Here is a 26,584-nt window from a genome sequence, read left to right as displayed (position 1 = left end):
CCAACAGATTCTAACCCTAACAACCTGGCACGTAACAAACAGTGAGAATATTTGACTGTGTTTGTTTTACAGTGCACTTACAGGAAACGTGTGTGCAGTTTAGTCATAAACTGAGTCTGATCCTGTGACACACACATTATTGTCGACTGAAGTTAAACATTAACAGAAGTTGAAGCACCTGACGACAACAACGACAACACCCATAAACTCTCACAGCGTCGCTTTACTGCGTCTCACTGTGAAGACGTTTAACTCTTCACGTCGTCAGGAGACAGACGGTGTTTTTTGTCTTCAGAGAATCAACATGAAGAAAATCTCTGCTCTCACTTCCTGCTTGTTGCTGATTATTGGAGCAGTGACGGCTCAGACAGGTACAAGCTGTTTTAACTGAAATAATACGTAAATACAGAGCTTAACAAACTTCTCTAAAACTACAAATGTTATTATTAAAAAAATGAATTCACCTTTTACTGAAATTTAATCAAAAATGAATCAACCACTAAAACTCATCTTAAATCTTAATCAAGAAATAATAAAATGCTTGAACAATAATAATCATTGCGTTAAAGAGCTTCTACAGACTGGTGTATTCACCATTACAGAAACATAAAACTGAATATAAAAACATCTTTCGTATTTTTACAATACTTTATTTGACAACATTCAAAATCACACAAAAATATACTTTTTACTGTTTCAGAGTATTTACGTCTACTGAAATGCAAATTTAATATACACATAATAAATGAATAATTTAAGAATATCAGTTTTTCCAGGTTTTATGAAGCAAATGAAAAATGAATTTATCCCGAAATGAAAAGTGACATATTTATCTTTAAATAATCTTTACTTGTGTTTTAAACCTTATTGTTTTACGTACAGAGGAAATATTGAGTTAATAATGAAAATACAAACAATAATCATGAGATTAGATTAGATTAAGAGTTAATGAACAGACATTTCTGTGAATATTTTTAAATCCAGGCTTTTCCGGTATAATTGTTATTTTAAAGGATTTCAAATTCTTCACATTTTTCTAATCATTTTTAGAGTAAATTCTTGTTTCATCATAACAATCATATGTTTTCTTTCTCTCTGTTTATTCTTCTTGCTTTATTTCAAATTGTACATTTTAATGTTTCCACATTTCAAATGTTATTTTGTTTTGATGTGAAGAACAGTTGAGTTCTTGTTTATGAAATGTAAATAAATAAAAAACACATAAAAAAAGGTTTTATTGATTTTATTTATGTCAAGAGTACTAAAGGTTCAACACTGAGGTCAAAACAAGCCTTTTACAGTGTGATATAATCTCAGCTAGAGTTTACAGATTATTTTAACACTGATGTTTAGGATACATACAAACCATTTTCTCTGCTCCTCACAACTTTAAAAGGCTTTTTTCAGGGGTTCAAACCTGGTTTTAGGGTCAGGATTACAAGAGTGTAGATTACAATTTGTGGAAATAGATTTTTGTTGTTGTCGCATTTTCAAATAATTTCATTACTGCAGTTTGTACGGTGGCCTGGAAGTGCAAATTATGAAACGTCAAGGACTTTTACAAAGGTTGAGACAAATGAATATTTTTGAAACTGTAACAAGCCGCAGGTGTGTGGCCAGTTTGCAGATTATGATGTTGTCCAATTTACTGTAAAGGACAGAGAAAGTATGAGACAGACAACAGGTGATGTGTTTCCTTCTCTCGCTTCTGTCATACTTTACTTTTTAACAATTATACACTTTACCCATAGTCAATCTAACAAACTTTCTATCTACAATAAACCTTTTATGTCATTCTACAAGCCTTGTCTTGACAGTTTGTGTTAAATATTATTCAAAATAGTTAAATGGTTTGAACTTCCAGGCCACCGTACGTAAATCACTGTACAACATCGCTGTCTTTGGCTTCGCTGCCATTTTGTTGTGGCAGGTCAGAAAGACACCACACTGTCCGAATGAATGGAAGTCAATGCAGTGTGTGTGTGTGTGTGTGTGTGTTTCAGCTGAGCCTGAGGTCGGAGGTCGTCCGCTGCCTCAGTGGCTCACTGGACTCCTCGCCCTCGCTGGTTTCCTCTTCCTGACGTTTGTGGCCTTCCTGGTGAAGGCGGCCTGGTGTGGAGACACAAACAAGTCAGTTGAGTCTGTGACACAATCTAGAACCATAAATAACAACAATCTAGAACCATAAATAACAACAATCTAGAACCATAAATAACAACAATCTAGAACCATAAATAACAACAATCTAAAGCTCTGTTGTTGTTTTTGTCCTGTCGTCCAGACTGAGGACGTCTGTGGAGTCGGCCACAGACAACGACTACGTCATAAACGACACAAACACGTACGATACCACACTGGACGAGGTCAGGTACGCTCGACCACGTCATACTGTAAACAAACACTGGGTCGGGACCCACAGATGTGTCGCGAGACATGGTTTTTAAGGTCCCCAAACTAAACGGTTGAATTTTTCTCAACCTCTATGTTAAGATTTATATGAACAGAGTTTTGAACATGAATGTTTTTGTGCGTGTTTTCTGTTTAGGAGCAAAGACAGGAGCGCGTACGACACCACACTGGACGCGGTCAGGTACGCTCACCATCTCACACTGTGAATAAACATTGGGTAGGGACCCACAGATGTGTCGCGAGATATGTTTTTTAAGGTCCCCAAACTAAACTGTTCTCAACCTTCAAGTTCAGATTTTTTGTGCGTGTTTTCTGTTCAGGAGCAAAGACAGGAGCGCGTACGACACCACACTGGACGCGGTCAGGTACGCTCACCATCTCACACGGTAAATAATTAAAGGTCACAGCAACACAAGCTTTAAAGTTGCGGTTCCCAAACACTGGGTGGGGCCCACAGATGTGTTGTGGAAGTTTTTTATTAAGGTCCCCAAACTAAACTGTGTGGGGACCTTACTTGGGGACCAACTGTTTGAATTCTCTCAACCTTTGTTTATAAGTTTTAAATAAACCTCAACAAATGTTTTTTGTATTTACGAGCAGAGACGACAGGAACGCTTATGACAACCTGGGGATCGATGATGACACTTATGAGAGAGTCACCTCCATGTGACCAACGTGGACTCATGATTGGCTGTTTCACCATCGATCGGACCAACTTCTTCTTCTTCCCTCCACAGTTTGAAGTTCTTAATCCGCTCGCTTTAATCGTAACTTAGGTTATCGTTGAAGAACTTCTGAAATCATACATTTACTTTCAGATTTCCACTGTGACTGATTTTGTTTTTGTTTTGTTAGATTACACATATTCTTCTTCTTCTTCACCCCAGTTTTATATGGAGAAGAATATTGATCTGCCATTCCGTATGAAATCAGTCGACCACGTCTTGTTGACGTTTGCTCTCCTGCGCGGAAGTGTTCAATGAGGTTTTAAAGAATGTGGTTTCTTGTCTTTCCTCTCCTTGTTCTTCTTCTAAAGGTCTACTGACACAGGTCAAAGTTCTCCTTCATTTTCATCCTCATTCTTTGAAGCTTCTAGATTCTTCTTCTCTGAATATAAAAACTGTGGGAGGAACCTTCAAACTGTCGATTAAATCGTCCGTATAATCTCACACTTTCTGCCAAAACACCACCAACAACATCATGTTCCACAGCACAGTCTGTCATGTGACTGTTAATGCTGTCTAATAAATAATCCTCTCCATCAAACGTGCTGTGTCAGCTTGTGTTAATGATCAGTGAAACCATGACCTAAAATTAGAGATTAAACGATGTACAGACGTGTTTCTGTGCTGCACGAGTATAACACAGGAAGACAGGAAATAGATCAGAAAGTATTGTATTGTAAGTCGTGAGTAAAATATCATAAGAATGTGTTAAAATGTGTTTTCAGATTTTTTTTGGTGTGTTTTTTTCCTCCCTGACGTTTGCTGTTATCTTTTGTGTCTCACTGAAAATAATAAGGAAATTCTGTAGTACAAATTGCCGCATTTTTTTTATGTCATTACAATTAACGTGCTCAGACAAATTTGTTAATTTACGAAACGTGTAAATCACGAAAATAGACCCCAAATTCTTTTTTGTTTGTCTGTGATGTGTTTCCAACAAGTTTTGTGGCAACTGGTGAATTTAGTTTTGGCTTTGTCCTACCGGGTTTCACCTTTGGGGGCGCTACTAAGCCATTTTTCACCACTTTTATTTCCCTATTTTTTTATTATGTTTATGTTTATGTTTGGTCAGTTCTGATTTGCGTGCCAATTGTTGTCCATTTTCACCAATGTTTAGTTCCTCAAAAACGTGATCCTTGGGGAGAACTTTTTTTCCAGAAATTCCAGTAGGTCCTCAGTCCACTGTGATAATGCTTGGGCACCAATAATAAGTCTTCATTTTAAGCACTTAAGTCATATGATCATCAGTTCATCAGCGTGAATGTAAAATGTAAAATAAACTGGGAAACGACATGATTATCAAACCTGGACATCATGGTGATTGTGTTTCAGAAAACATCAAAACCTCACAGTTGGTCTTGGAAATATAGGCCGGTCTTAATGGTCCAGGCCCGCCCACAGAGCCTCTGTGCCACACCCCCTCCACCACCAGGTGTGTCGTCCTTTATGGTCCAGGCTTTACCTGATTCAGCATCATGGCACATCGTTTTTAACGATTCATCTCTTGCATTTCTTATCCAAACCATGTTAAAGTCAACACTGTGCACGCTGGTGGTCTTAGTGAGTCACTTAACAAGTTTGAAATCTGTCAAGTGAACCATTGGACAGACTTCCAATCAGCACAACAAGAAAAAGTTATGAGATTAACAGACAGACAGATGGACGTACCATGAGTTAATAAAGATGCTCTATTGTTGAAGACATGAAACTTAAGTTTGTTGACATTACAAATCAAGACAGAAGTTTGTTTTTCCATGTGGACAAAAGTCACTTCAGGTGAACAAACCCTTAAACCTTAACCCTCATGAGCGTCGAGATCCTCCACAGATCCACGTCAACAATCCCAAACATCAACACAACAAGAAAATGAGAAGATGTTAAAGTCCCTGCCGGTTAACAGAACCCAGCTGATGCTCCAGGAGAAGACCAACACCTGGTTCCAGTCTCTACTGTGTTTGGATCCACATTGAGTTGCTGGTAATATTGTAAGAGTTACGCTCTGGTCTTTGGTTCTGGTTGTGACAGAAAAGCATCCACTGGAGTCTGGACCTGAGCTGTCTCCCCAGACTGGACCTCAATGGTATCTTCAGTCTGGACCTCAGCTGTCTCTTCAGTTTGGACCTCAGCTGTCTTTTCAGTCTGGGCCTTAGCTGTCTCTTAAGACTGGACCTCAGCTGTGTCTTTGGTCTGGAGCATGCTGTGCTCTCAGACTGGAACTCAACTGTCTCCTCAGTTAGGACCTCAGCCATGTCTTGAGTCTGGACTTCAAATGCCGCCTCAGACTGGACCTCAGCCGCGTCTTCTGTCTCCTCAGACCAGACCACAGTTGTTTCCTCAGACCAGACCTCAGCTATCTCCTCAGACCGGACCTCAGCTGTTTCCTCAGTCTGGACCTCAGCTGTCTCTTCTTGTCCACTCTCTATTTCAACCTTGAACTTCATGTGGAGCTCCAGGTAGAGCAACCGCTGAACGTTGAGCTGAGATTTCAGCTTCTCGATGTCTCTTAGCAGAAACGTTTCTTGCTTGGCAGCATTATTCAGCACAAGTTCGATCTCCTCTGTGATCTTCTGACAGAACACATCTTGCTCAGTCCTCAGGTTTTGGAGAAAGAGCTGATGTTTTGAAAACGTGTCCGTGTGAGACTGCGTGAGTTCTTGCTGAAGGAGGTCAGCGTGGTGTCTCGCAGTGTGGAGATCAGCTTCATACTTGTGGTTCTGCTCGTGTTTTGCATCTCTCACTTTCTTCAGTTCTTCTTGGAGGATCAGTTTGCTCTCCTTCTCCACCTTGAGTTCTTCCATCATCTTCTGACAGAACGCTGTGTGCTCAGCTTTCATGTTGTTCATTGTGAGGATCTTTTGTGCTGCAGAGTCTTCGATAGCTTTGGTTTCTTTGTCAAACTCATACAGAAGGTCTTCAGTCTTCTGTCTCAGCGTTAGGACATCAGCATCACACGTCTTCCTGCTCCTTAAAGCTTTGACTTTGTCCAGTTCTTGCTGAAGAACGTCTATTTTTCCACTCACCACACTGAGGTCATCCGCCATGGTTTTCTGGATATCATCCAGGTCAGCCCTCAGATTATTTTCTTCAAGTGCATTCCTCAACATTCTGAGAATGGGTTGTCTTCTCCTCTCTCCCTGGACTTTTTCCGCTATCTTCTGGTTTTCTTCCGCCTGCTGCATCAGTGAAAGGAGATTGGCTTGATGGCCTCTTCTGTTCCGTTGGAATATATATCCAAACTGCCACAGTTTTTTATGGAGAAGAATATTCAACATTCTCTCTTTCTGGAACTGGTCGTCCATCTCTTGATGGCAGTTGATCGGCATGAGGTCTTAAAGAACGTGGTCTTAATGCTGTTGGAGACGAGCAGATGAGATGATCTAAAAGTGTTTCCTCAACACTGACTGCACTTGTTTCACCATGTTGTCTGCCGTCTTCTCGTTCCTGTTGTTCTTCTTCACACTTATTCAAACAAAATGTTTGCTTCTTCTTCCTCACACTGATCACACTCTTCTTTTTCAACACTGCCCTCAACAACAACACACCATCAAAGGTAAAATGACCTTTGACGTCTTTGAGTCCGGAGGTGGTCACAGAAACTTTGATCTGCGGTGGGAGCCCTTAAACTTCTGTGCTGAAGAATTTAGGGAAGAAGAGGAAGTTGAGGAACTTCTAGAACTTCCAACTGTAGAGGGCGTGCCTGCCCAAAATGATTGGAATAAGACGTTCATGTCTGTTTGTTCTGTCTGAAGTTCCCAATCACATCCCAAAGTCTGTAATCACAGCTCAAACTTCTCCAACAAAAATTGGAGTTGATCCTATATACTGTATATATTTCCAGTTGTGTCCAAAACACAACCACATAACGTGACATTACAACCCTAAAACTGTGAGACCTCCATTAAATAACTCATATTCAAACCCCTGAACATAGAGAATAAACTGAAGTCTGGATTTACAGACCAGTTCCTCACAGAAGAACCTCATTTTCTCAGGCCTCCTGGCAGATCCTCCGTCGACCTGAGATCCGTATTGGTGATCCTTTTGCTGTGAGGCAACAATGCTAGCCACTGCACCACCGTGTGCCCCTCTGCTTCTATCATCTATAACATAGAGATATAACATTCTATAAAAAACCTCCTCTTTAACTGTAAAATATTAAACCTATATAGATGGAAGGTATAATTATTAGAAAAAGATTAGAATTAGGGCCACATATGAATATTGTTTGTAAACAGATTTTACAGTCAGCATTTCCATCTTTTAATAATCTTTTAATCTCAAACCTGATTATAAAAACCTTAGAATTCTGAATTTTTATTTATTTATTTTTTACATGTGACCCTATTCTTCTTCCGTGGAACTAGAAAGCACTCTTCCTTTAAAATCCCTCACATTCTGTGTAAATACATCACTCGTGTACACACACAGTATTTTAAAACAGCTTCATCACAGACTGAAGATCTAAGGAGACGCTGAAGTGTTAAATAAATCCATTTATTCTGTCCTCGAACAATAATCATCACAGAACGAACAGATGGAAGAAAAGTGTCGGACATTTTTAACCTGATTTTGATCATTTTTCGATACTAAATATAAATGTAGAGTTTTTTAAGTGTGTGATCGCAGCAGCTGTAAGTGACAGGGTGAATAAAAGCACTAAAGTAAGAGGACGGGGCAGGAAACACAGGAGCGTGATCTTTGCTGTTTGCTCTGAAGACGGCAGACGTTCCCACATTTGACCAATAACAACAACAACGTTGCTAACAGCTAACCAGTGCTAAGCTAACACGTGCAGCAGCTGCAGAGTTCTCCTCTGAACATCGGTCGTTCCTCGCAGAGTCTGATGGAAGAAGTGGAGATAAACACGTGCAGGTCGCTCCATCGTGGTTTTAACAGAGTCTCAACCTTGTTTCTCTTTCACTCATTCATTAAGACAAAAAAAGAAGTGAAAAATTCACATTCAGACAGTGAAACCACAGAAGATCAGGTGACCTGGTGATCAACTGAACTTCAGTGATTTGTTAGGAAACGTCTGTTCAGACCTGGTACTAACACGTTCACTAGCATCTGATCACATGAGTGTCCAATTAACCTAATCTGTAGGAGGAAACCAGATTACCCAGAGGAAACCAGATTACCCAGAGGAAACCAGATTACCCAGAGGAAACCCTCACAGGAAAAATCCTCAGTGGAACCGGGATTCAAACTGGTGACCTTTTTTCTGTGAGGCAACAATTATTACCATGTTGTTACTGTAAGTGTAATGTAAAGAAAATGGTGTTGAACAGAGTTTATATTGTGGTGAAAACTACAAGTAAATCAGCATGACACAGTTCTAGCACGGCTCGGCTCGGCTCTACTCACGCTTCTCCATCAGTGATAGAACCTGCTGTTTTTTTAAGTTCCTGCTCTGACGAGGTTCAGCTGAGCCAATACTAAAATGTGACGTCATCAGACTGCTGGCCTCTGATTGGTCAGTCGTCACTGAAGAGTCATGAGCGCGACGTCAAAGCAACAATGTCCAACTTCAAAATCTTGAAACATGTGTTCATCTGCAACATTTAGCAAAAGAACAGAGGAGTCTGCTGGATTTAGAGACAGCACCATCGTCACCACGTTCACTGGGATTTCACTTCAGTGACTGAAGGACTGAACCATTCTGTCAACTCATCTCAACTAATGATTCTAATGATTCTAATGATTCACTCTCACCCAAAACAACTGCTTTACAAGTCACGTGTTTGTGTTGCGGAGAAAACCACGTCACCACAGTTTCACGCCGCCGTTGCTATGATGACTCCGCCCACATTTAGGAGGAGGAGCCATGAAGTCATGGAAAACAGGAGCTAGAGCTGTATAATAGAAAAGCACCAATATTCAGATGTGAAGCAGATGTGTGTTCACACCTGAACATGGAGCAGAACCACTTTAAATCATGTGACTCAGGATGATGTTAGTATCAGGTCTGAACTGGATCCAGAGTCACAATGTCACGAACACTCTGACATAATCTGTGTCAATCCAGCGCAGTGAGAAACGGCAGGAAATGAAGAGAGAAAAAAACACACAAACATGTCCTCTGCTCCACGAATTATCAGGCGAGCTCTCATGTGGCCCCCGAGCCCTGGGCTGAGAAACTCTGTTAAACATACGCTCATGCAGTCATGCTGCAGAGGGGGCGGGGCTTCAGTGTATCAGACTTCTGTGTGTGTGTGTGTGTGTTGGCACTAATATTATGTTTTCTGATTTTTAATGTGTGTGTGTGTGTGTGTGTGTGCGTGTGTGTGTGTGTGTGTGTTATGACAGGACGTCCAGTGTGACCGTTCCCCTCTGTTTCTTCAGGACAGCGACGGCCTGCTCGTGTGCCGCCCCCTGCAGGCTCTCTCCATTCACTGTCAGGATCTGATCTCCTCTCTTCAGACGACCGTCCACCGCTGCTGCTCCCTGAAACACAGCAACACTGTGAGTGGATTTAAAATAATCCTTTATTAATCCTTTATCAGTGTTGTTACGAAGAGTGTTTAATCTGGTCATATGAAGAAAATCTTAAAATGATCTCACAGTAATGATATTTCACAGTTATGTTATGGAACGATACACAGTTCACAGTATAAAACATGTTTAGAATGCAAATTGAAATAAAATTAAATAAGAACTGCAATAAAAACACTAAATATATATTTTGATATATAAATTTACATTAAATACATTTAAAAGTGTAATTCATATAACCATTTGATCTATAATCTCGCTACAGGTTAATAACTTGATAATAAGGGGCGGGCCGCAAGTTAGAGACCTCTGCAGTAAAGGTAATAAATAATAAATATGCATTTTCACATTTACAATAAAAAAAAAAAAAAGGAAACGAAATGTATGATGTTAATGGGGGCGGGACTAGTTAAGCTTTGCTTCTCCCGCATTCCCTTTCGGTTATGTATATTGTGTGAACTGCACTGTTATGTTTTCTTTGTCAAAATGTCATAAAAAATGTGATGAGTGATCTAAATGTCATGACCGAAATAAATAAACAAATAAATAAATAAATAAATAAACATTATAGAAGATATTGACTGTTTAGATGATAAATAATAGAGTAGACTGTACAGTGTATATTATTATGTAACCAGAAAATATAGAGGATGGGCTTAATAATGACAGTGTAATCCAGGATTGCACTGATGTGAAATGATTTTCAGTCAGAGATGAAATACAGGCTCAGGGTCAGAGGTTGTAGAAAAGGTCGTGACCTTGCTGAAGACGGTCTTGACGTAGATGGGCAGGTCTCCATGTGGACTCCCGAACCCTCCAACGATGCTGAAGCCCAGTCCTTCAGATCCTTTCTCCAGACTGATGCTGCGAGGACGTGGACCTCTGAGGACAAGAGCGCCAGATTAGGATTAATATCTGATTTGTATATTTCAGGCTGAAGTCGTTTTAAAAAGACTGACTCATTTAAAGTGGAAACAAATATTCATATGTGTGTGTGTGTGTGTGTGTGTGTATACGCACTCTGGTTCTGCTCAGTGTGTGCGTGTGTGTGTGTGTGTATGTGTGTGTGTGTGTGTGTGTGGGTGTGTGTGTACTCTCTCTGGTTATGTGTGTATGTGTGTGTGTGTGTGTGTGTGTGTGTACTCACTCTGGTTCTGCTGTGTGTGTGTGTGTGTGTGTGTGTGTACTCACTCTGGTTCTGCTATATGTGTGCGTGTGTGTGTGTGTGTGTGTGTGTGTACTCACTCTCGTTCTGCTGTGTGTGTGTGTGTACTCACCTCGTTCTGCTATGTGTGTGCGTGTGTGTGTGTGTGTGTGTGTGTGTGTGATGTGTGTGTGTGTGTGTGTGTACTCACTCGTTCTGCTGTGTGTGTGTGTACTCCTCTCGTTCTGCTATGTGTGTGCGTGTGTGTGTGTGTGTGTGTGTACTCACTCTCTGCTGTGTGTGTGTGTGTACTCACTCTCGCTCTGCTATGTGTGTGTGTGTGTGTGTACCGCTCTGGTTCTGCTGTATGTGTGTGTGTGTGTGTGTGTGTGTGTGTGTGTACTCACTCTGGTTCTGCTGTGTGTGTGTGTGTGTGTGTACTCACTCTCGCTCTGCTGTGTGTGTGTGTGTACTCACTCTGGTTCTGCTATGTGTGTGTGTGTGTGTGTGTGTGTATTCACTCTGGTTCTGCTGTGTGTGTGTGTGTGTGTGTACACTCACTCTGGTTCTGTGTGTGTGTGTGTGTGTGTGTACTCACTCTGGTTCTGCTGTGTGTGTGTCAGTGCTGGCTGTCAGACTGGAGGTGTTGGACAAACTCTCCACCTGAGAGGCAATGGCACTGATGTTTGTGTCTGCTACCACCTGAGACACACAGAGACATACAGACACACACACACACACACACACACACACACACACACACACAAACACACACACACACACACACACACACACAGACACAGACACAGACACAGACACAGAAACAGAGACAGAGACAGACACATCTTAGTGAGGACACATCATAGACATAATACATTCACTAGTCCCTCCTCACTAAGGCTGCTGGACAAGAATGTGTGTGTGCATGTGTGCGTGTGTGCGTCACCTGCATGTTGATGTCTCCGTAGCTGTTTTTCAACAAAGTGACAACATCACTGTGAGACAGAGCGTCCACATTCTGACCGTTAATACTGACGATTCTGTCCCCCACCTACACACACACACACAAACACACGCGCATGCACACAAACATGCACACGCACGCAGAGTCATATTCGCTGTGATTATTGTTAAACTCTTTGTGATTGAACACTAACATCATCACCATTACTGCAGTTAAATACTACATCATTATTATTAGTACTAGTACTAGTAGAAGTAAAAGTAGTAACAGTACTAATATGTGAAGTAGTAAAAGTAAAGGTTGTAGTAAAACTAGTAGCATGTGCAGTAGAGGTAAAAGTATTATTATTATTATCAATAGTAGTCGATGTAGTATTAGTAGTAATAGTTACCTTGAGTTGGTGAGTCTTGGCAGCGACTCCATTGGCCTGAATCATAGCGATGAAGACGGGGACGTCCCCCAGAGGACTGCCCTTCCCTCCTGCTATACTCACCCCCAGAGAGTCATGGACACCCTGAGACACAGAGAGACATGTGAGGACAAGATGGACAAGGGGGAGACACCCATGAGTCACACATGAGGAGACACATTTCTGCTGAGTCACGCTTTATAAATGAACAAGCACTTCTGTAAAGTGATGACTCATTGAATGTAGATCACACAGATCTGCTGACACCAGGAGGTCAGAGGTCAATTATGACATGTCTCTGTGTGTGTGTGTGTGTGTGTGTGTGTGTCTTACCCTTGTGATCATCACTGTACGGACGCCTGCATCTTCTCCTAGAGAGAGAGACAGAGCGAGATAGACAGACAGAGAGATAGGGCGAGACAGACAGACAGACAGAGAGAGAGAGACAGGGCGAGACATACAGACACAGACAGAGAGAGTGAGAGAGAGTAGAGTGAGAGACGGAATAATCAATATTAATTGATTGAACTAATCCTGTCAAATAGTTAGATAGCAGCCAGATTATGGATTATTCTGAATGATTATGACCCACATACAAATGTGATCAGTTTATTATCAGATTATTTCAGATCATAGTACTGAAACAGTACTTGATTAAAGTAGTGGATCGATACTTGGCCAGATTACAACTAGACTATAATCACAATATGGTCAGGGCCATAATTATATGATTACAGGTGGATAATTATCTGTTTATGACCTAATTTGTGAGATTATATTCATGTTAAATTCTGATTACAGACCAATTACTGATTATGGTTAGATTATGGTAGTACCATGGTTGTATAATGGGAGATTATGATAGTGATATGGTCATATTACTACAGTAGTTGACAGGGGCAAACGCACTGCAACAACCCAAAACACATGCAGGAGCAAAACACACACAAACCCCAAAACACATGCAGGAGCAAAACACACACAAACCCCAAAACACACACAAACCCCAAAACACCAGCAAGACCTAAAACATTTGCGTTTGCCCCTCTCGGCCGGATGCGTGCCCAAAAACGGAAGTGCTCAGGTCTGTGGGAGCGCTCGTTTTCGTGCAGCTCTACAACCAGCCATTACGATGCTCGGGGACTACTTAATTGTTACACAACTGTATTATAGTCAGATTATAGTGGTACTATACTCGTTTGTAACTAGATTATGGTAGTACTACAGTTATATCATGGTCAGATTATGTAAATACTACAATTATATCATGGTCATATTATCGTAGTACTACAGTTATATCATGTCAGATTATGATAATAATACAGTTATATCATGGTCAGATTATGGTAGTACTACTTTATTTATATGTTTATTTCGGTCATGACATTTAGATCACTCTTCACCCAGCAGTGTAGTTCACACAATACAAGTTCACACAATAGGGATTAGGATAGGATTAATCATAGGTCATTATCTCTCAGTGTGTCACCTGTGCTGTTAATGGAGGAGGAAGTGATGTCAGAGGTGGACTTGACGTTGTTGTTGAGGGGCAGGGACCCGATGGAGGTAGTGGACAGTGAGTCAGAGGTCAGAGGGTCAGGTGAGGTCAGGGGCTGAGTGAGGGGCGGAGCCACAACACCCGAGCTGTTTCCACTCACGTGACTCATCTGAGAAAAACAGAGAGTTATATTAATGAGGTCAGCCATTTTGTAATGCAGTGGTTTAAACTGAAAATCCAGTCACTCACGAGCCTTATCATTTATAAAAATTAAGTTAATGGATTTAAATTAATGGTTAAATTTACTGACTAAAAATAATGTGAAAGACAAGAAAGGAAAAACACACCTGACTTCCCTGTGAGATGCGTCTGGACGAGATCCAGGACGCAGCTTTGAGTCGACCGAGCTCCAACAGGACCTGACCACGAGCACACTGCAACACACGCGCACACACACAGATTATTGTAGTACTACAGCCATGATGGTCAGATTAAGGTATTACTATGGTCATATAATGGTCAGATTACAACTGTATTATGGTCAGATTACGTTTAGGGTCAGATTATGGCCAAGAAATTAGTTTGGGGAACCAAAAAAAATCTCCCACGACCCATCTGTGGCTCCCGACCCAGGCTTTGAGATTCATTGCTCTACATTAGATCAGTGAGAGTTGTCACACTGTTTAACACAGATTGAATCTGTAATAATTCACTGATGGCAGCTTTAAGAGTTGAGGACACAAGGTTGTATGATAATCAGATTATCATACAACAATATTTGCTGATGCTACTGCTGTGTCTGTGTGTGTGTGTGTGTGTGTGTGTGTGTTACACCTTCAGTATGGCAGCCACAGTTTCCTGGGAGGCGTGTCTTGTGTCCTCCCCATTGACAGACAGAATCTGATCTCCTTGCATCAGACGACCGTCCAGCTCAGCAGCGCCACCTCTGACCACCTCAGAGATAAAAACGCCGCTGCCACTTCTGACACACACACACACACACACACACACAGGCAGCACAGATTATTACAGATTATTACAGGTGTGTTGGTTGTGTTGTTCTTTAAAACAGACCTCTTGCCGACGATGCTGAGTCCCAGTCCTCTGCCGCTCCTCTTCTGCAGCTCCACCTTAAAAATGTCCAGGTTCTCCTCGTCTCTGTACTGAGCCTCGTCTCTCAGCACCGTCAGACACACCTTTGCCGGCGTCTGACGCAGAGCGGCAATCGCTTCCTCGTGGGACGCACCGCGTAGATCCACACCGTTGACCTTAACACACACAAAGTGACTGCGTCATTAGTGTATGTCCAGCAGAGGGGGACATTGTCTAAATAACCCATCTGTCCTGCAGTAAACATGTTCTGTAACATTTAATCCGTCATGCATGTACGAATGTAACTATGTATTTAAAGTAGATTGCTAATGTAAGATGTAATTCACACCAAAAACACTGAAAGGATTGTACAAAACACATACAAACAGATTATGGATTATGGCTAAATTATGGTCAGATTATTGTGGTACGATAGCAATATGATGGTCATATTACAGTTGTATGATGGTGAGATTATGGTAGTACTATGGCTAAATTATGGCCAGATTATGATCGTATTATGGACATATTCTGGTCAGATTGTTGTGGTACGATAGCAATACGATAGTCAAATTATGATTGTATTATGGACAGATTATGGTCAGATTGTTGTGGTACTACAGCAATATGATAGTCAAATTATGATTGTATTATGGACAGATTATGGTAGTACTATGGCCATACTGTGGTCATTGTTTGACACACCTGATACAGTGTATTTTAAGATGGCAATAAAAGTATAATTATATTAGCTCTGTAGCACCCCCCACTGGTCTGTCAGACATATGACAACTCCTGCCTGGTCTGGAACCCCCGTGTTTAATCTAACGACACTGTAGATTATCCAAAGATTTAAATAAGGCACTGCATTTAATAATCCCAGCAAACAGCATCTGTCACCATCAAATAAAGCCAGTTAAATGTTAATGACTGTGTGTGTGTGTGTGTGTGTGTGTGTTTCTCTGCTGCTGTAAACACGTGCAGTGACAGTAATGATGCCAGATTAACAAGCAGCAAAAAATCCACACATTTCTTCCATCAGCTGAGAGTCACTGACCTCCAGTATCTGGTCTCCTGCCCACAGTCGTCCATCTCTGGCTGCTGCTCCTTCTTCATAGACCTCATGGATCACAATGGCGTCCTGGAGGAAACAAACAGTAACAGAGAGAAGAAATGGAAAAAGTGTTTAATACTGAGTTTAATCTGCAGATTATTAAAATCTCTCTGTCCTGTGCTCCTGTCTCTGAACATCTCTGTTGACGTTGACATGAATTTAATTGCTTTTATTTACTTTATTTTACTCTAGTTTAAACTATGTCAGGTTACAATTTGAAGCCAGTTCTGGAGCAATAATCTGTCCATTAAAGGGAACGCGTATGCTGGGTAGTTGTAGTAGACCGCCCCCTGTTGGTCATTGTCTCTGACACAAGCCAAATTTACAACTACAGGCTTTGAGTCTCAGCTTTGTCCACATCCAAACTACGATGATTGGGGAGAATGAGATGAGATTATTTAATACTCAGGTATGAACTGTCTAAAGCCATTTAATCTAATAACACCTCAGATTAAATTATTTTTCATTAATTTAAATGTCCAGGTGTCCATGGATGATTAGAAAGAGGAGACGGCTTTGATGAGGATCTTTCCCTCCAGATCTGTGCAAGAACACGTTTGGTGGCTGAGAGGAAAAAACATTTAAATCTCCAAACTGTGCTTAGAACACAGAATCATCCCTGTCACACACGTCTGTGCATAATCACAATAAAGCTGTTTAACTAACTCAGACTCTGATGCATATTATTTAAAAATGAAATGTGATAAAGTGTGTGTGTGTGTGTGTTACCAGCTGTGTGTCTCGTCCTCCCACTATACTGAGTCCCAGTCCTGATCGACCTTTACAGATCTCCAACACCGTCTCCTGACCGGGAACCACCACACAGCACGATGGATCTGAGGGAAAGAGATGAACTGCTTATGGTAAAGTTTAGAGATCTTGATTTGTTTAAGACCTTTTCTGGGATAAAAACTGACCTTGACAGGACCAATCGTCCTCATGGAGACCAAAACCTGGTCCTAATGAGGCAGAACCTCATTTCTGAGGAACTGGTTAAGTTTAGATTTTTGAATTTTGGTTAGGTTAAGATTAGTTTTAGGCATTAACTGGTTATGGTTAATGTTAGAGATCATGATTTGTTTAGGCAGTCCAATGCAGACCCAGGACCTTTTCTGGGACCAGAAGTCTTCATGGAGACCAAAACCTGGTCCTCACGAGTGGTTGAAATCCAATGGTCCAATGAATGGAAGTTAATGCAATGTCCTAAGAAGCATAGCTGTGTGTGTGTGTGAGATACCTTTGTTGGCAGCCTGCAGGTCAGGGCTGATCAGAGGAGGAGTCGCTGCCGTCTGTTTACTGGAGCTGCTGGACGACCTGCACGACTGGACGCACACACACACACAACCTTTACCCTAAAACACACTCTTATCCCTGAAAAAAACCTGTAAAGAAGTGTGGACCATTCAAAATGTCCTTACTCTGGAAAACTAGTTTTTATCACTAAGTGAGGACACATCATAAATATAATGCATTCACTAGCCCCTTACCTTAACCTTAACCTAAACCTAACAATAACCTTTAACCTAAACCCAATTCTAACCCTAAAACCAGGTCGATTGCCAACTCGGAATGTCTGAGGATTCCAAGATGCTGCAAACACGACTACGTTCACTGTTAAATGCACTTTGTGTCTTATTTTTTATTTGTGTCAGTCACAAACCAATTTTTATCCGTGAACATTTTTGTGCAGAATACCTTAGAACAATGTAAACGACTGTGTTAGAAAGGAACTGGAACCTAGTCAACTCACAGCTCACCACTGTATATGGAACGTACCACTAATCTCACTGTGACTTCTTGAGTGAATGAGTGAGTGTTCATTCAGAGCTCAGTACCTTTGTGAAGGTGTCGGCCTCTCTCAGACTCTGGGGGGCGCTGTTGTTGCTGCTGCTCCTGTTCCTGTTCCTGTTGTTGTGTTCCTCGTCACTCATCTTGTCCTGTCTCACACACACACACAGACAGACACAAACACACACACAGACAGACACACACACTTTAATATTTGTGCTATCATCACCTCACAGATTTATGCTGAGTCATGTAAACAGGTTCACACTGACCAGTGTGTTCGGTGACGATGATACAGGGGGAAGCGGGAGGCTGTCGGGGGGGCGGGGTCCGTCTGTGGGGGCCGGGACAGCGGGAAGAGGTGGAGGCACGCACTGGAGGACACACACACACACACACACACACACACACACACACACACACACACACACACACACACACACACACACACACACACACACACACACACACACACACACACACACACACACACACACACACACACACACACAGCTGTAGATTCAAGATTCTTTATCATCATTTCACATGATATTAAAAAGTAAAAATACAGCAGTGAAGTAAAAAGCTGCTCTTTCCCTTTAATCTTAGGTGTTGTGACTTCTTCCTCTGTCTGAGGTTTAATTCACACAGTTGTTGTTTCCATAAACACGGCTTTGTAAAAATCACATTTCACCAATTCTTCTTATTATAAACTGAGTGTCTACCATCCAAGCCTGTAGGGGGCAGTGTTATAATCTGGAGTAACTTCAGGTCTTATTCACACAGGAACAGAATTTACCCTAAAAAAAGCCCCAGCTTGTTTCACTGTTTGACAAAGTGTTGCATGATGGGAAGGTAAGTATGCAGTGTGTGTGTGTGTGTGTGTGTGTGTGTTTACCTCAGGTGTGACAGGACTGAGGACAGGACTGAGGACAGGACTGAGGACAGGACTGAGGACAGGACTGAGGACAGGGGGAGCAGGGGGAGGAGGGGGAGTAGGGAAGGGAGGGACAGCCATCTGGTTTATAGCATCTTCATTTCTGTAGAGAGAGTGAAGAAAGAAAGAGGGGGCGGAGTCAGTCCAGTGATAAAATGAAAACAACAAAATGAGGAATGATCTGACACAAACCCTCAAAAAGCCCTTTAAAGAAGTGAAGACCACCAACAATGTGACTAAACTTAACCATAACTACTACTGGACTAACCATAACTACTACTGGACTAACCTTAACCATAACCATAACTAACCTTAACCATAACCACTACTGGACTAACCTTAACCATAACTATTACTGGACTAGCCTGAACCATAACTACTACTGGACTAAACTTAACTTTAACCATAACTAACCTTAACCATAACAACTACTGGACTAACCTTAACTTTAACCATAACTAACCTTAACCATAACTAGTCTTATGGTTAACCTTAACCATGACTACTACTGGACTAACCTTAACCATAACACGTCTTCACTTTAAAATGAAATCATGTACGTTATGGGGATTTGATGTTTGTCCCTATAAGAAAGACAAGTGTCATAATGTGGTCCCCACAACAACACCTGGAAAACACACGCACACACGCGTCCTTAAACGTTCCCAGAATGCAATCTGAATTCTGTAAAACTGTTTTCTCTTTCTGAGTGAAAAGTAAATGTAGTGGAGTCAAAGTATGAAATAATGATACTCGAGTAAAGTACAGATACACTAAAAAGTGACTTAAGCACGCTAACTAAATACTTCTTAGCACCAGGTCTGGTGAGTCACATGAACATGACTGTGATCTAAACTCACACTAACAGTCAAACATCAGGCACAAGCTGCACTCAACTGTTAAACATCTTTACTCAGCGGAGCCAAAGTCAGCAGTCAGGAGAAATCACATTTAATCACATCAGCATCTCAACACACACACGTCTCCTGAGTAAACAGAGCGAAAAACAACTAAACCAGAGGCACAGAGTCTGCTGTCGAACAACAAGGATGAGGAGGAGGAGGCTGAGAGGGACATGAAGACACTCAGAGAGACACCTGCAGCATCACAGCAGCTGTGAGCCTCAGACCGTGTCATGTGACTCGAGACATCACGACGAGTAAACGTCTGTGCAGTCAGAGCGGATCAGATCCACACAATAACACTTTCACTATGTCCATGTGATGCATTTAAAGTTGCAGTGCGTAACTTTTGCAGGTGTTTTTTTTGTTTGTTGTTATTTGTGTTTGTGAATACAAACGCTGAATTACATAAAATTATGTATTATCTTAATATTAAATATTAAGTAAATACATCACACCCACATTCCTTTCACCACATCCTGTCTTGGCAGAGTAGTTTTTTCTCTCTCCACTGCTCCCTAGTGTTTGCTCATTGTGTGAACTGTTGTTGTTGTTTCTCTTCTCTCTATAATATCATAAAGGTTTCTGTCCTACTGTGTATAGAGCCTTTAGATGATGTAAGCTGGGATTTATCGCTATGCAAATAACATTTTTGGAAAGTTAAGCAACATTTACTAAGTTTCTGTGGAGAATAAATCATAATTACTCAGTAGTGATAATTAAAAAGGTAAATATTGATCTACCACCATGTTCTGCTCACACTGTGAAACACAACAAGAGCACAAAGCATAACAAACATCATCCTCGAGTCCAAGTGGACGTTTGTGCCAAATCTGAAAAGATTCCCTGGAGACGTTTCTGAGATACTGAATTTACCAGAATATGACAGATGGATTAAAAAAAGAAAAAGCCAACAACAACATAACGTCTGCGGCGTAAAGAAGAGGAGAACAGGAGAAGAAGCAGCAGCAGCAGCAGCAGCAGCAGCAGCAGCAGCAGCAGCAGCAGCAGCGAGCAGCAGCAGCAGCGAGCAGCGAGCAGCAGCAGCAGCAGCAGCAGCAGCAGTAATGTTCTCTGACATATTTTTGTGTCAGATGAAAAATAAATGTAGGTTTGAGACGATGAGCTGGGATGAGCCAGCGGCTGTTTGATGAATGTCATCATCTATTGTTCTGTCCTCTTCACTCTCACTCGTTTTACCTCATAAAAGCGTCGTGGACGATAATGAATTCCTCGTCCGCGACTGAAACTCAATCACTTTTATTAAAATGACTAAAATAAAGATGAAAACCTGGAACATAGTTCTGGAATCACTGATACAACCATGATCAATTCTTCTTTATGAAACACAAAACGACTCATTTCCTTCATGTCTTCTTCTTCACGGTCAGAGAGACGACCTCTGACCTTTGTCCTCTGTAGTCTGTCCTCTGACCTTTGTCCTCTGTCTTCCCGTCATTATCAGTCGTGTCCTCAGTTACTGAATCTGTTTCTGAGTCCTCGGTCAAGGAAACGCAGAAAAGTCCATGACTTCCTGTTTCAGTCATGTCAGATGCAGCACTCACTCACTCATTCATGCTCTATTAGATCAGTGGTCAGCAACTGGTGGCCCGTGGGCCAAAACTGGGCCGCCAGCATCAGTATCTGGGCCCGGGAAAGGATTTAACAAATCTGATCTTAAATTATTTCACAAAAAAATATAAATTTCATATCGAGTTCAGAGCTTTTATTCTGAGATTCTGTTGTTAGAATTGACAGTTAACCTAAACTAACTGTTGTCATGGAGACGGCCATGTTTTTGTAACATCATAAACTACATTTTCATGAAAAATTAGTTTGTTTTTGTTTAGTTTTTTTGTAACTTTAGTAAAATGTTTCTTTTGTGAAAAAACCATCTTTGACTGCGTCTTCGTTTCACCTCAGGAAACAACAGATGTTTCACCTGCAAAACTGAAGTCTGATGTTGTGACTGTGGATTTCTGGCTTTATGAAACCATTTGCTGTGTAAATGTTGTTGTTTTTATCTTTTCCTAGAAAAACAAATCATTCAGTATCGACACAGATATCACAAAATAAATCAAATGAATATTTCTGTAAGTCTGGGTGACGTCGTTCTACTTTTGTATATCTTAATTTATACTTTGCACAACAATTTTTATTTCTATTCTCTGTCATTTCCTCAGTGTCAATGAAGTCTAATCTAATCTGTGTATATTTGGAGTCTTTATCCTGATATAGGAGACATATGTTGGTATAAAGGTTGTTTCTCTGGACTCAATACACTGTAAATACACTGTAAAATTAAAATATAATCTACAGTTTATCATCTGTGTTACATGATCTTAAAATAATCACTTATTACCTTTTATTTCAGATCAAGTGACTTTTTAAAAATATAATGATGTATTTTTCACGTATTTCACAACGCGACAACCTCTAAAACCAGGAAAAGTCATAACATCAGATACTTTCATAAATCTCGTCTCACGTAACGATACAGATGTAATTTGATATATCGTCCTGCACCGAGGTGACACCACGCCAGTGCGGGGACACTAAACCATGTCAGTTTCCATGGCGATGAGGACTGTGAGGCTACACCGCTGTCTCAACATCCCGTTGCTCATCGCTGTGGCGTGCGACCTTTATCCAGAGAGAAATCATTCAGCAGCGGCGCACGGACACAACTTTAACGAGATTTTGCCACCTGGTTGAACATGGAGAGAGCGGCTGTGTTCTCCTGCCCAGACACATGCACGCGTGCGCACACACACACACACACTCACACACACACACACACACACACACACACACACACACACACACACACACACACACGCACAGGAAAACTCCTTATTATAACAGGGGGAATATTACAGTGAGCAGCAGGAGACATAGAACACGACATGAACACCATCTGCAGAAAGCTGAAAGCAGAGGGAATCATGGGAAATCAACATTAATGCGATCTGATGAACTCAGAGAAACTCGTTAGAAAGAAAATCCATAAGCTGAAGGGTTAAAAGTCTAAATGAGGGTGCGGATGAATGAAATCGCCTCTGTGTAAACACACACGCCTCCAGCTGCTGCCTTCACTAAACTTTAGACGGTAAAATGTCAGCTTGGTTATTTGGATCTTGAACACTTGATCACTCTAAACTAACAGACGTAACACGTTGTGTTGCTGTGATGTGTCCTGCAGGGGGCGAGAGAGGCTGTCCATCATAGACGACAGCGCGACTATTATCCTCCTCTCTCTGTTCAGGGTCTGCCCGTCTGCTGCTGAGCTGCAACTGCCCCAGGAGACCACGCCAAAAAAGACAGGTCAGAGAAGGTCGGAGGACCCTGGTATATTCGCACGTCAGGGTCCTGTAGTAGCCCACTTCACCAGCGGGTGGCAGTACAAGTCTGAACGCAGTGAAAAGGACGCATTCCTACCAAAGAAGAAGATAGCGATGCTACAGCTCAGTTCACGCATGCGCTGTCCACGCACACACAACCAGATACTTCTGAGATGTCACCACCTCCATGTTCATTCCCTGGACGTTCACCCTCCTACAGAAAGGATGTTTGTTTCACTCCATGTGTTTCAACTGTGTGAACACAAACGTCACATGACGTGAGGATTTCACAGGTCCAGAGAAGGCGCTGCGATGTGTGTTGGCGGCGATGCTGGTCACAGTTCAGTGACGGTTGCAATGACTCGTTGTTGTGAGAGTGATTTATGTCGCGCGGCGTCTCGTGAGCCCTTCATCATCACAGAGCTCCAACAACACAACAAGCAGCTCATCACTCAGAGCAGCAGAGGTCTTTAGCAGAGTCTGTCATCACACTGACACACTCATCTGTCTCCATTCTGACACACACACGCACACGCATGCACACGCACACGCATGCACACGCACACACGCACGCACGCACGCACGCACGCACGCACACACACACAAACACAAACACACACACGACCCAGCAGATGATTCAACAATTCTGATCTTAAATTAAATGAAATTACATTACAATTAAAATTTCAGAGCTTTTATTGTGAAAAAACATGAACTGAATCAAAGAGAATTGACAGTTAACCTAAACTTTGAAAAATACAATTAAAAAGACTGCTGTTGTCATGGAGACAGCCAGAGTAAAATAGCTACGTGCATATGTTCGGCTCAAAGAAGAAGAAAAAGTCATTCTTTAAACTGAGACGATGCACAGTAAACATGAACAGTACGAGTTTGTCTTTGTGACGAGCTGAAGATTAAAGACAACGTCCACATTAGTGTTAGTTTCAGGCAGCAAACGTCTCTGACTGATGGAGATACGACGATGTTTTGGTCCAAATATTCAAATTTTGTCCCTGGACCACATTTACCTGCTGATCCCTGATTTAGACCAAACCTTCACCTAACCACAATAAGTCTTTGTCTTAAACTAAAGGACCAGGATATGGTTTCCATGAGGACGACTGGTCCTGACAAGGTCAGTGTTTATGACAAATGCAAGAAATAAGACCAGTAACTGCCACTGGTATGAAACCACCTTTCTCTGAGAAGAGGTCTCAAAATACTGAGAATTTCTTCTTTTCAAAGCAGAGAACATTGTGAGCTGAAGCCGAGACAAACGTCTGGGATGAAGAGAGACAACAGAGCAGCAGACGACACCAGAGAGTTCTGCAGGTGAAGGTGCGACGTGTGTTCATGAACCCTTTAAATAAATGGATTTGTTCAATTTGAATTTGAATTGATAATCGTTTCTGAGACATTTTTAACAACAGTGGTGACGGTGAAGCCTCGACACAGCTCCAGCTCTCAGGAGGTAAAGCTCTGTGAGATCATGCTGCACATATCAATGCTGTCCCTGACATCGTTCACGTTACGTCTTGAGCATTAAGATCAATGTTGGGGGAGAAAAGTTAACGTGATCAAAGCGACTTGATCAAACTTTAGAAGGACTGGCTCAGGTTTCATCCTCCGGTCTCCACCTGCAGACTGAATCCTCTCTGACAGAGAGCTCACCTGCTCTGATGTGGGAGGCTTTGGGTCTTAATAAGACCTCAGTGAATGTAACACACCTGCTCGCTTCAAAGCTGCAAATCAATCCCAGCAGCAGCAGCAGCGGCAGCAGCAGCAGCAGCAGCAGCAGCAGCAGCAGCAGCGGCAGCAGCAGCAGCGGCAGCAGCAGCAGAGAGCTCACTTCTGCAGGGGGGGGAGGAGGAGGAGGAGGAGCACTTGATCCTCAGCTCCTCTCACGTCTCAGAGGACTGGTCTTTGAAAGTGAGGACCGTCTTCCTCCTTTATCAAAGCGGGAGCTTAGCCGGTGAAGGCAGAGCCGGCTGCTGGATCCTCGCTGTCGGATCAGGCAGCAGCTTTTCATTTGGACTCTGACGGCTGTGAAAAGTGAGTGTGCCGTTCACCTGGAGCAGCATTAGGTGACGAGGTGTTTGTGTCACTTCAGGTAGACTGAACTAAACTGGACTTTTACCCTGATTCACTGTGACGGTTAAATGAAACAGCTGAAGCTCATTTCAGGACCAGTTATTTATACATAAATTCTGCAAACAAACAACTGAAATGCTATAATAGCAGTTTTTATTTCTGTTCTTTATCACCAAGAAAATAACACACAATGAGGAGCTGTTTGTCCAGTCAGAAAAAGCTCCACTGTCGTGTGTGTTTCTGCAATGCTGTCAATCAAAAACTAGCCCCGCCTTTCAGACAGTTCCTCCAATCATCATCTACTTCTAAAACAACTAATAAATTAACTATTAAAATGACTATCAGAATTATTTACAGTTCTCTATCACAGAGTACAGAACACACAGACTTCATCACAGGACTGAGGTAGAAAACACTCCGCTGCAAGGCTGTCAATCACAAACTGGCTCCGCCTCACAGACCGCCTACTGCTCCATGGACTCCCAGAGAAGCCGAGCTTCCGTGGAAGTGCCTTTTTGCCGCATTTGTCCAATCACCGTGGAGAAAAAGCTCTTCTGTGTCGTCACATGGAGAAAACGGAAATCACGTCCGCGATAAACCGCTGATTCTGAAAGAACTAGTGACGCGTTCTAAACGTGTTCTAGCGCACGTTTAGTGTTGAAATTTAAAAACAACACAGGACATATTTGACTTGGACATTTTCAAGGAAGCTGAGCTGAGAGTCAGAGGAAACGACTGCGTGTATAACACGTGATTATATTTAGTCGACTATATTACATCTAACATATAACTAAAACTAAACGGTGTACAGCTGCACACAGAATACAACAGTTCTTTACTGACGATGAAGTAATTTTAGGCAGAAAACATTGAAAGCATGTTAAATGTTAGAGGAGATGAAGTTAAAGCAGAGGTGGAGACAGACAGAGAATGTGAAGTGTTTTTAAACTGAAACTCTTTCCATTATCATTCTGTCTAAACCTCTGCTGTCACCAGGACACCATGACCCTGCGAGGGATGTGTGCTCTTTCCTCTGCAGTAAACTGACTTCATATTTGGTGGAAAACTTTCCTTTTTCTCTAAAAACAACAGTTTTCAGAAGAGTGTTTACGTGTCTTCTTCAGCCTGCAGAGAGCCTGGCCTCCTCTGCCTTTTTATCACTAAGTCTGAGGATTGGATTAGAGTGAAAGTGTATTGATCCTCGTGCTGAGCCATGATGACTCAAAATTGAGCCATTACAGCAGCAAAAGCAGCTGCACGAGAGGGATTTAAGACAAGAATTGACCTAATCAGACCAGCGAGGCGCTATTTTATTACATTATAACATGACAGGAGTGTTGATATGACTGTATTTAGTCTTTTCTGCAGTGAAAGTTCAATATTTTTCACGTAGCAGCAGATGTTGATATACTTTCTCTTAATTGCGGAAAGATAAATAAAAAAACAAAACAAAAAAGGAGGAAGCAGCAGCAGCAGCAACAGGAGCAGGAGTAGTAGCAGCAGCAGCAGCAGCAGCAGCAGCAGCAGCAGCAGCAGCAGACATTTAATCAGCCAACAACCACAAAAATAAACGACTGAGTTTAAACTCACTGATGGAGCGTTTTCCACCACACAGTTCCAGCACAACACGACTCCTTTTCTTTTCTTATCAGTGAAAGAACCCGGTGCTTTTATTAGT

At 41.8% G+C, this 26,584-nt stretch overlaps 2 protein-coding genes across 4 annotated transcripts in view; one reads left to right on the top strand and one right to left on the bottom strand.

Moving 5' to 3' along the window:
* Positions 1-199: 199 nt before the first annotated feature.
* On the top strand, positions 200-3,675 carry pdzk1ip1 (PDZK1 interacting protein 1). Of its 3 annotated transcripts, none has more exons than XM_044044814.1 (6): positions 200-371; positions 2,004-2,130; positions 2,282-2,368; positions 2,546-2,590; positions 2,730-2,795; positions 3,010-3,675. In XM_044044814.1, exons 1-6 carry the CDS (start codon positions 305-307, stop codon positions 3,077-3,079), a joined length of 462 nt encoding a protein of 153 aa, XP_043900749.1. In that variant the 5' UTR covers positions 200-304; the 3' UTR covers positions 3,080-3,675. The 3 variants fall into 3 exon arrangements, with proteins under 3 accessions (XP_043900749.1, XP_043900752.1, XP_043900751.1); XM_044044816.1 differs by having other exon boundaries at positions 201-371; positions 2,730-2,774; XM_044044817.1 differs by lacking the exon at positions 2,730-2,795.
* Positions 3,676-9,397: 5,722 nt separating this feature from the next.
* patj (PATJ crumbs cell polarity complex component) overlaps positions 9,398-26,584 on the bottom strand; it is a 91,264-nt gene continuing 74,077 nt past the window's right edge. Inside the window, exons 32-47 of the mRNA XM_044043876.1 lie at positions 18,534-18,675; positions 17,908-18,009; positions 17,683-17,784; positions 17,085-17,169; positions 16,577-16,683; positions 15,791-15,874; positions 14,716-14,909; positions 14,476-14,623; positions 13,989-14,075; positions 13,633-13,810; positions 12,477-12,514; positions 12,126-12,248; positions 11,717-11,821; positions 11,369-11,472; positions 10,385-10,508; positions 9,398-9,578 (exon numbers count right to left, since the gene is read on the bottom strand). Of these exons, the coding sequence (XP_043899811.1) occupies positions 9,432-9,578; positions 10,385-10,508; positions 11,369-11,472; positions 11,717-11,821; positions 12,126-12,248; positions 12,477-12,514; positions 13,633-13,810; positions 13,989-14,075; positions 14,476-14,623; positions 14,716-14,909; positions 15,791-15,874; positions 16,577-16,683; positions 17,085-17,169; positions 17,683-17,784; positions 17,908-18,009; positions 18,534-18,675 (1,870 nt within the window). The 3' untranslated portion in view covers positions 9,398-9,431. The remainder of the gene's footprint in view (positions 9,579-10,384; positions 10,509-11,368; positions 11,473-11,716; positions 11,822-12,125; positions 12,249-12,476; positions 12,515-13,632; positions 13,811-13,988; positions 14,076-14,475; positions 14,624-14,715; positions 14,910-15,790; positions 15,875-16,576; positions 16,684-17,084; positions 17,170-17,682; positions 17,785-17,907; positions 18,010-18,533; positions 18,676-26,584) is intronic.

This window comes from Solea senegalensis, linkage group LG14, assembly GCF_019176455.1.
Source record: "Solea senegalensis isolate Sse05_10M linkage group LG14, IFAPA_SoseM_1, whole genome shotgun sequence".
Lineage (NCBI taxonomy): Eukaryota > Metazoa > Chordata > Actinopteri > Pleuronectiformes > Soleidae > Solea > Solea senegalensis.
The sequence above is the reverse complement of the archived record's forward strand: the minus strand, read 5'-3'. Positions and strand labels throughout refer to the sequence as shown.

Bases quoted from the DNA above. Each gene is read 5' to 3' on its own strand.
- pdzk1ip1 (XM_044044814.1), top strand. From the start codon at position 305: ATGAAGAAAATCTCTGCTCTCACTTCCTGCTTGTTGCTGATTATTGGA. The intron at 2,131-2,281 runs GTCAGTTGAGTC...CCTGTCGTCCAG, and splicing joins TGGTGTGGAGACACAAACAA to ACTGAGGACGTCTGTGGAGT. The intron at 2,591-2,729 runs GTACGCTCACCA...TTTTCTGTTCAG, and splicing joins ACCACACTGGACGCGGTCAG to GAGCAAAGACAGGAGCGCGT.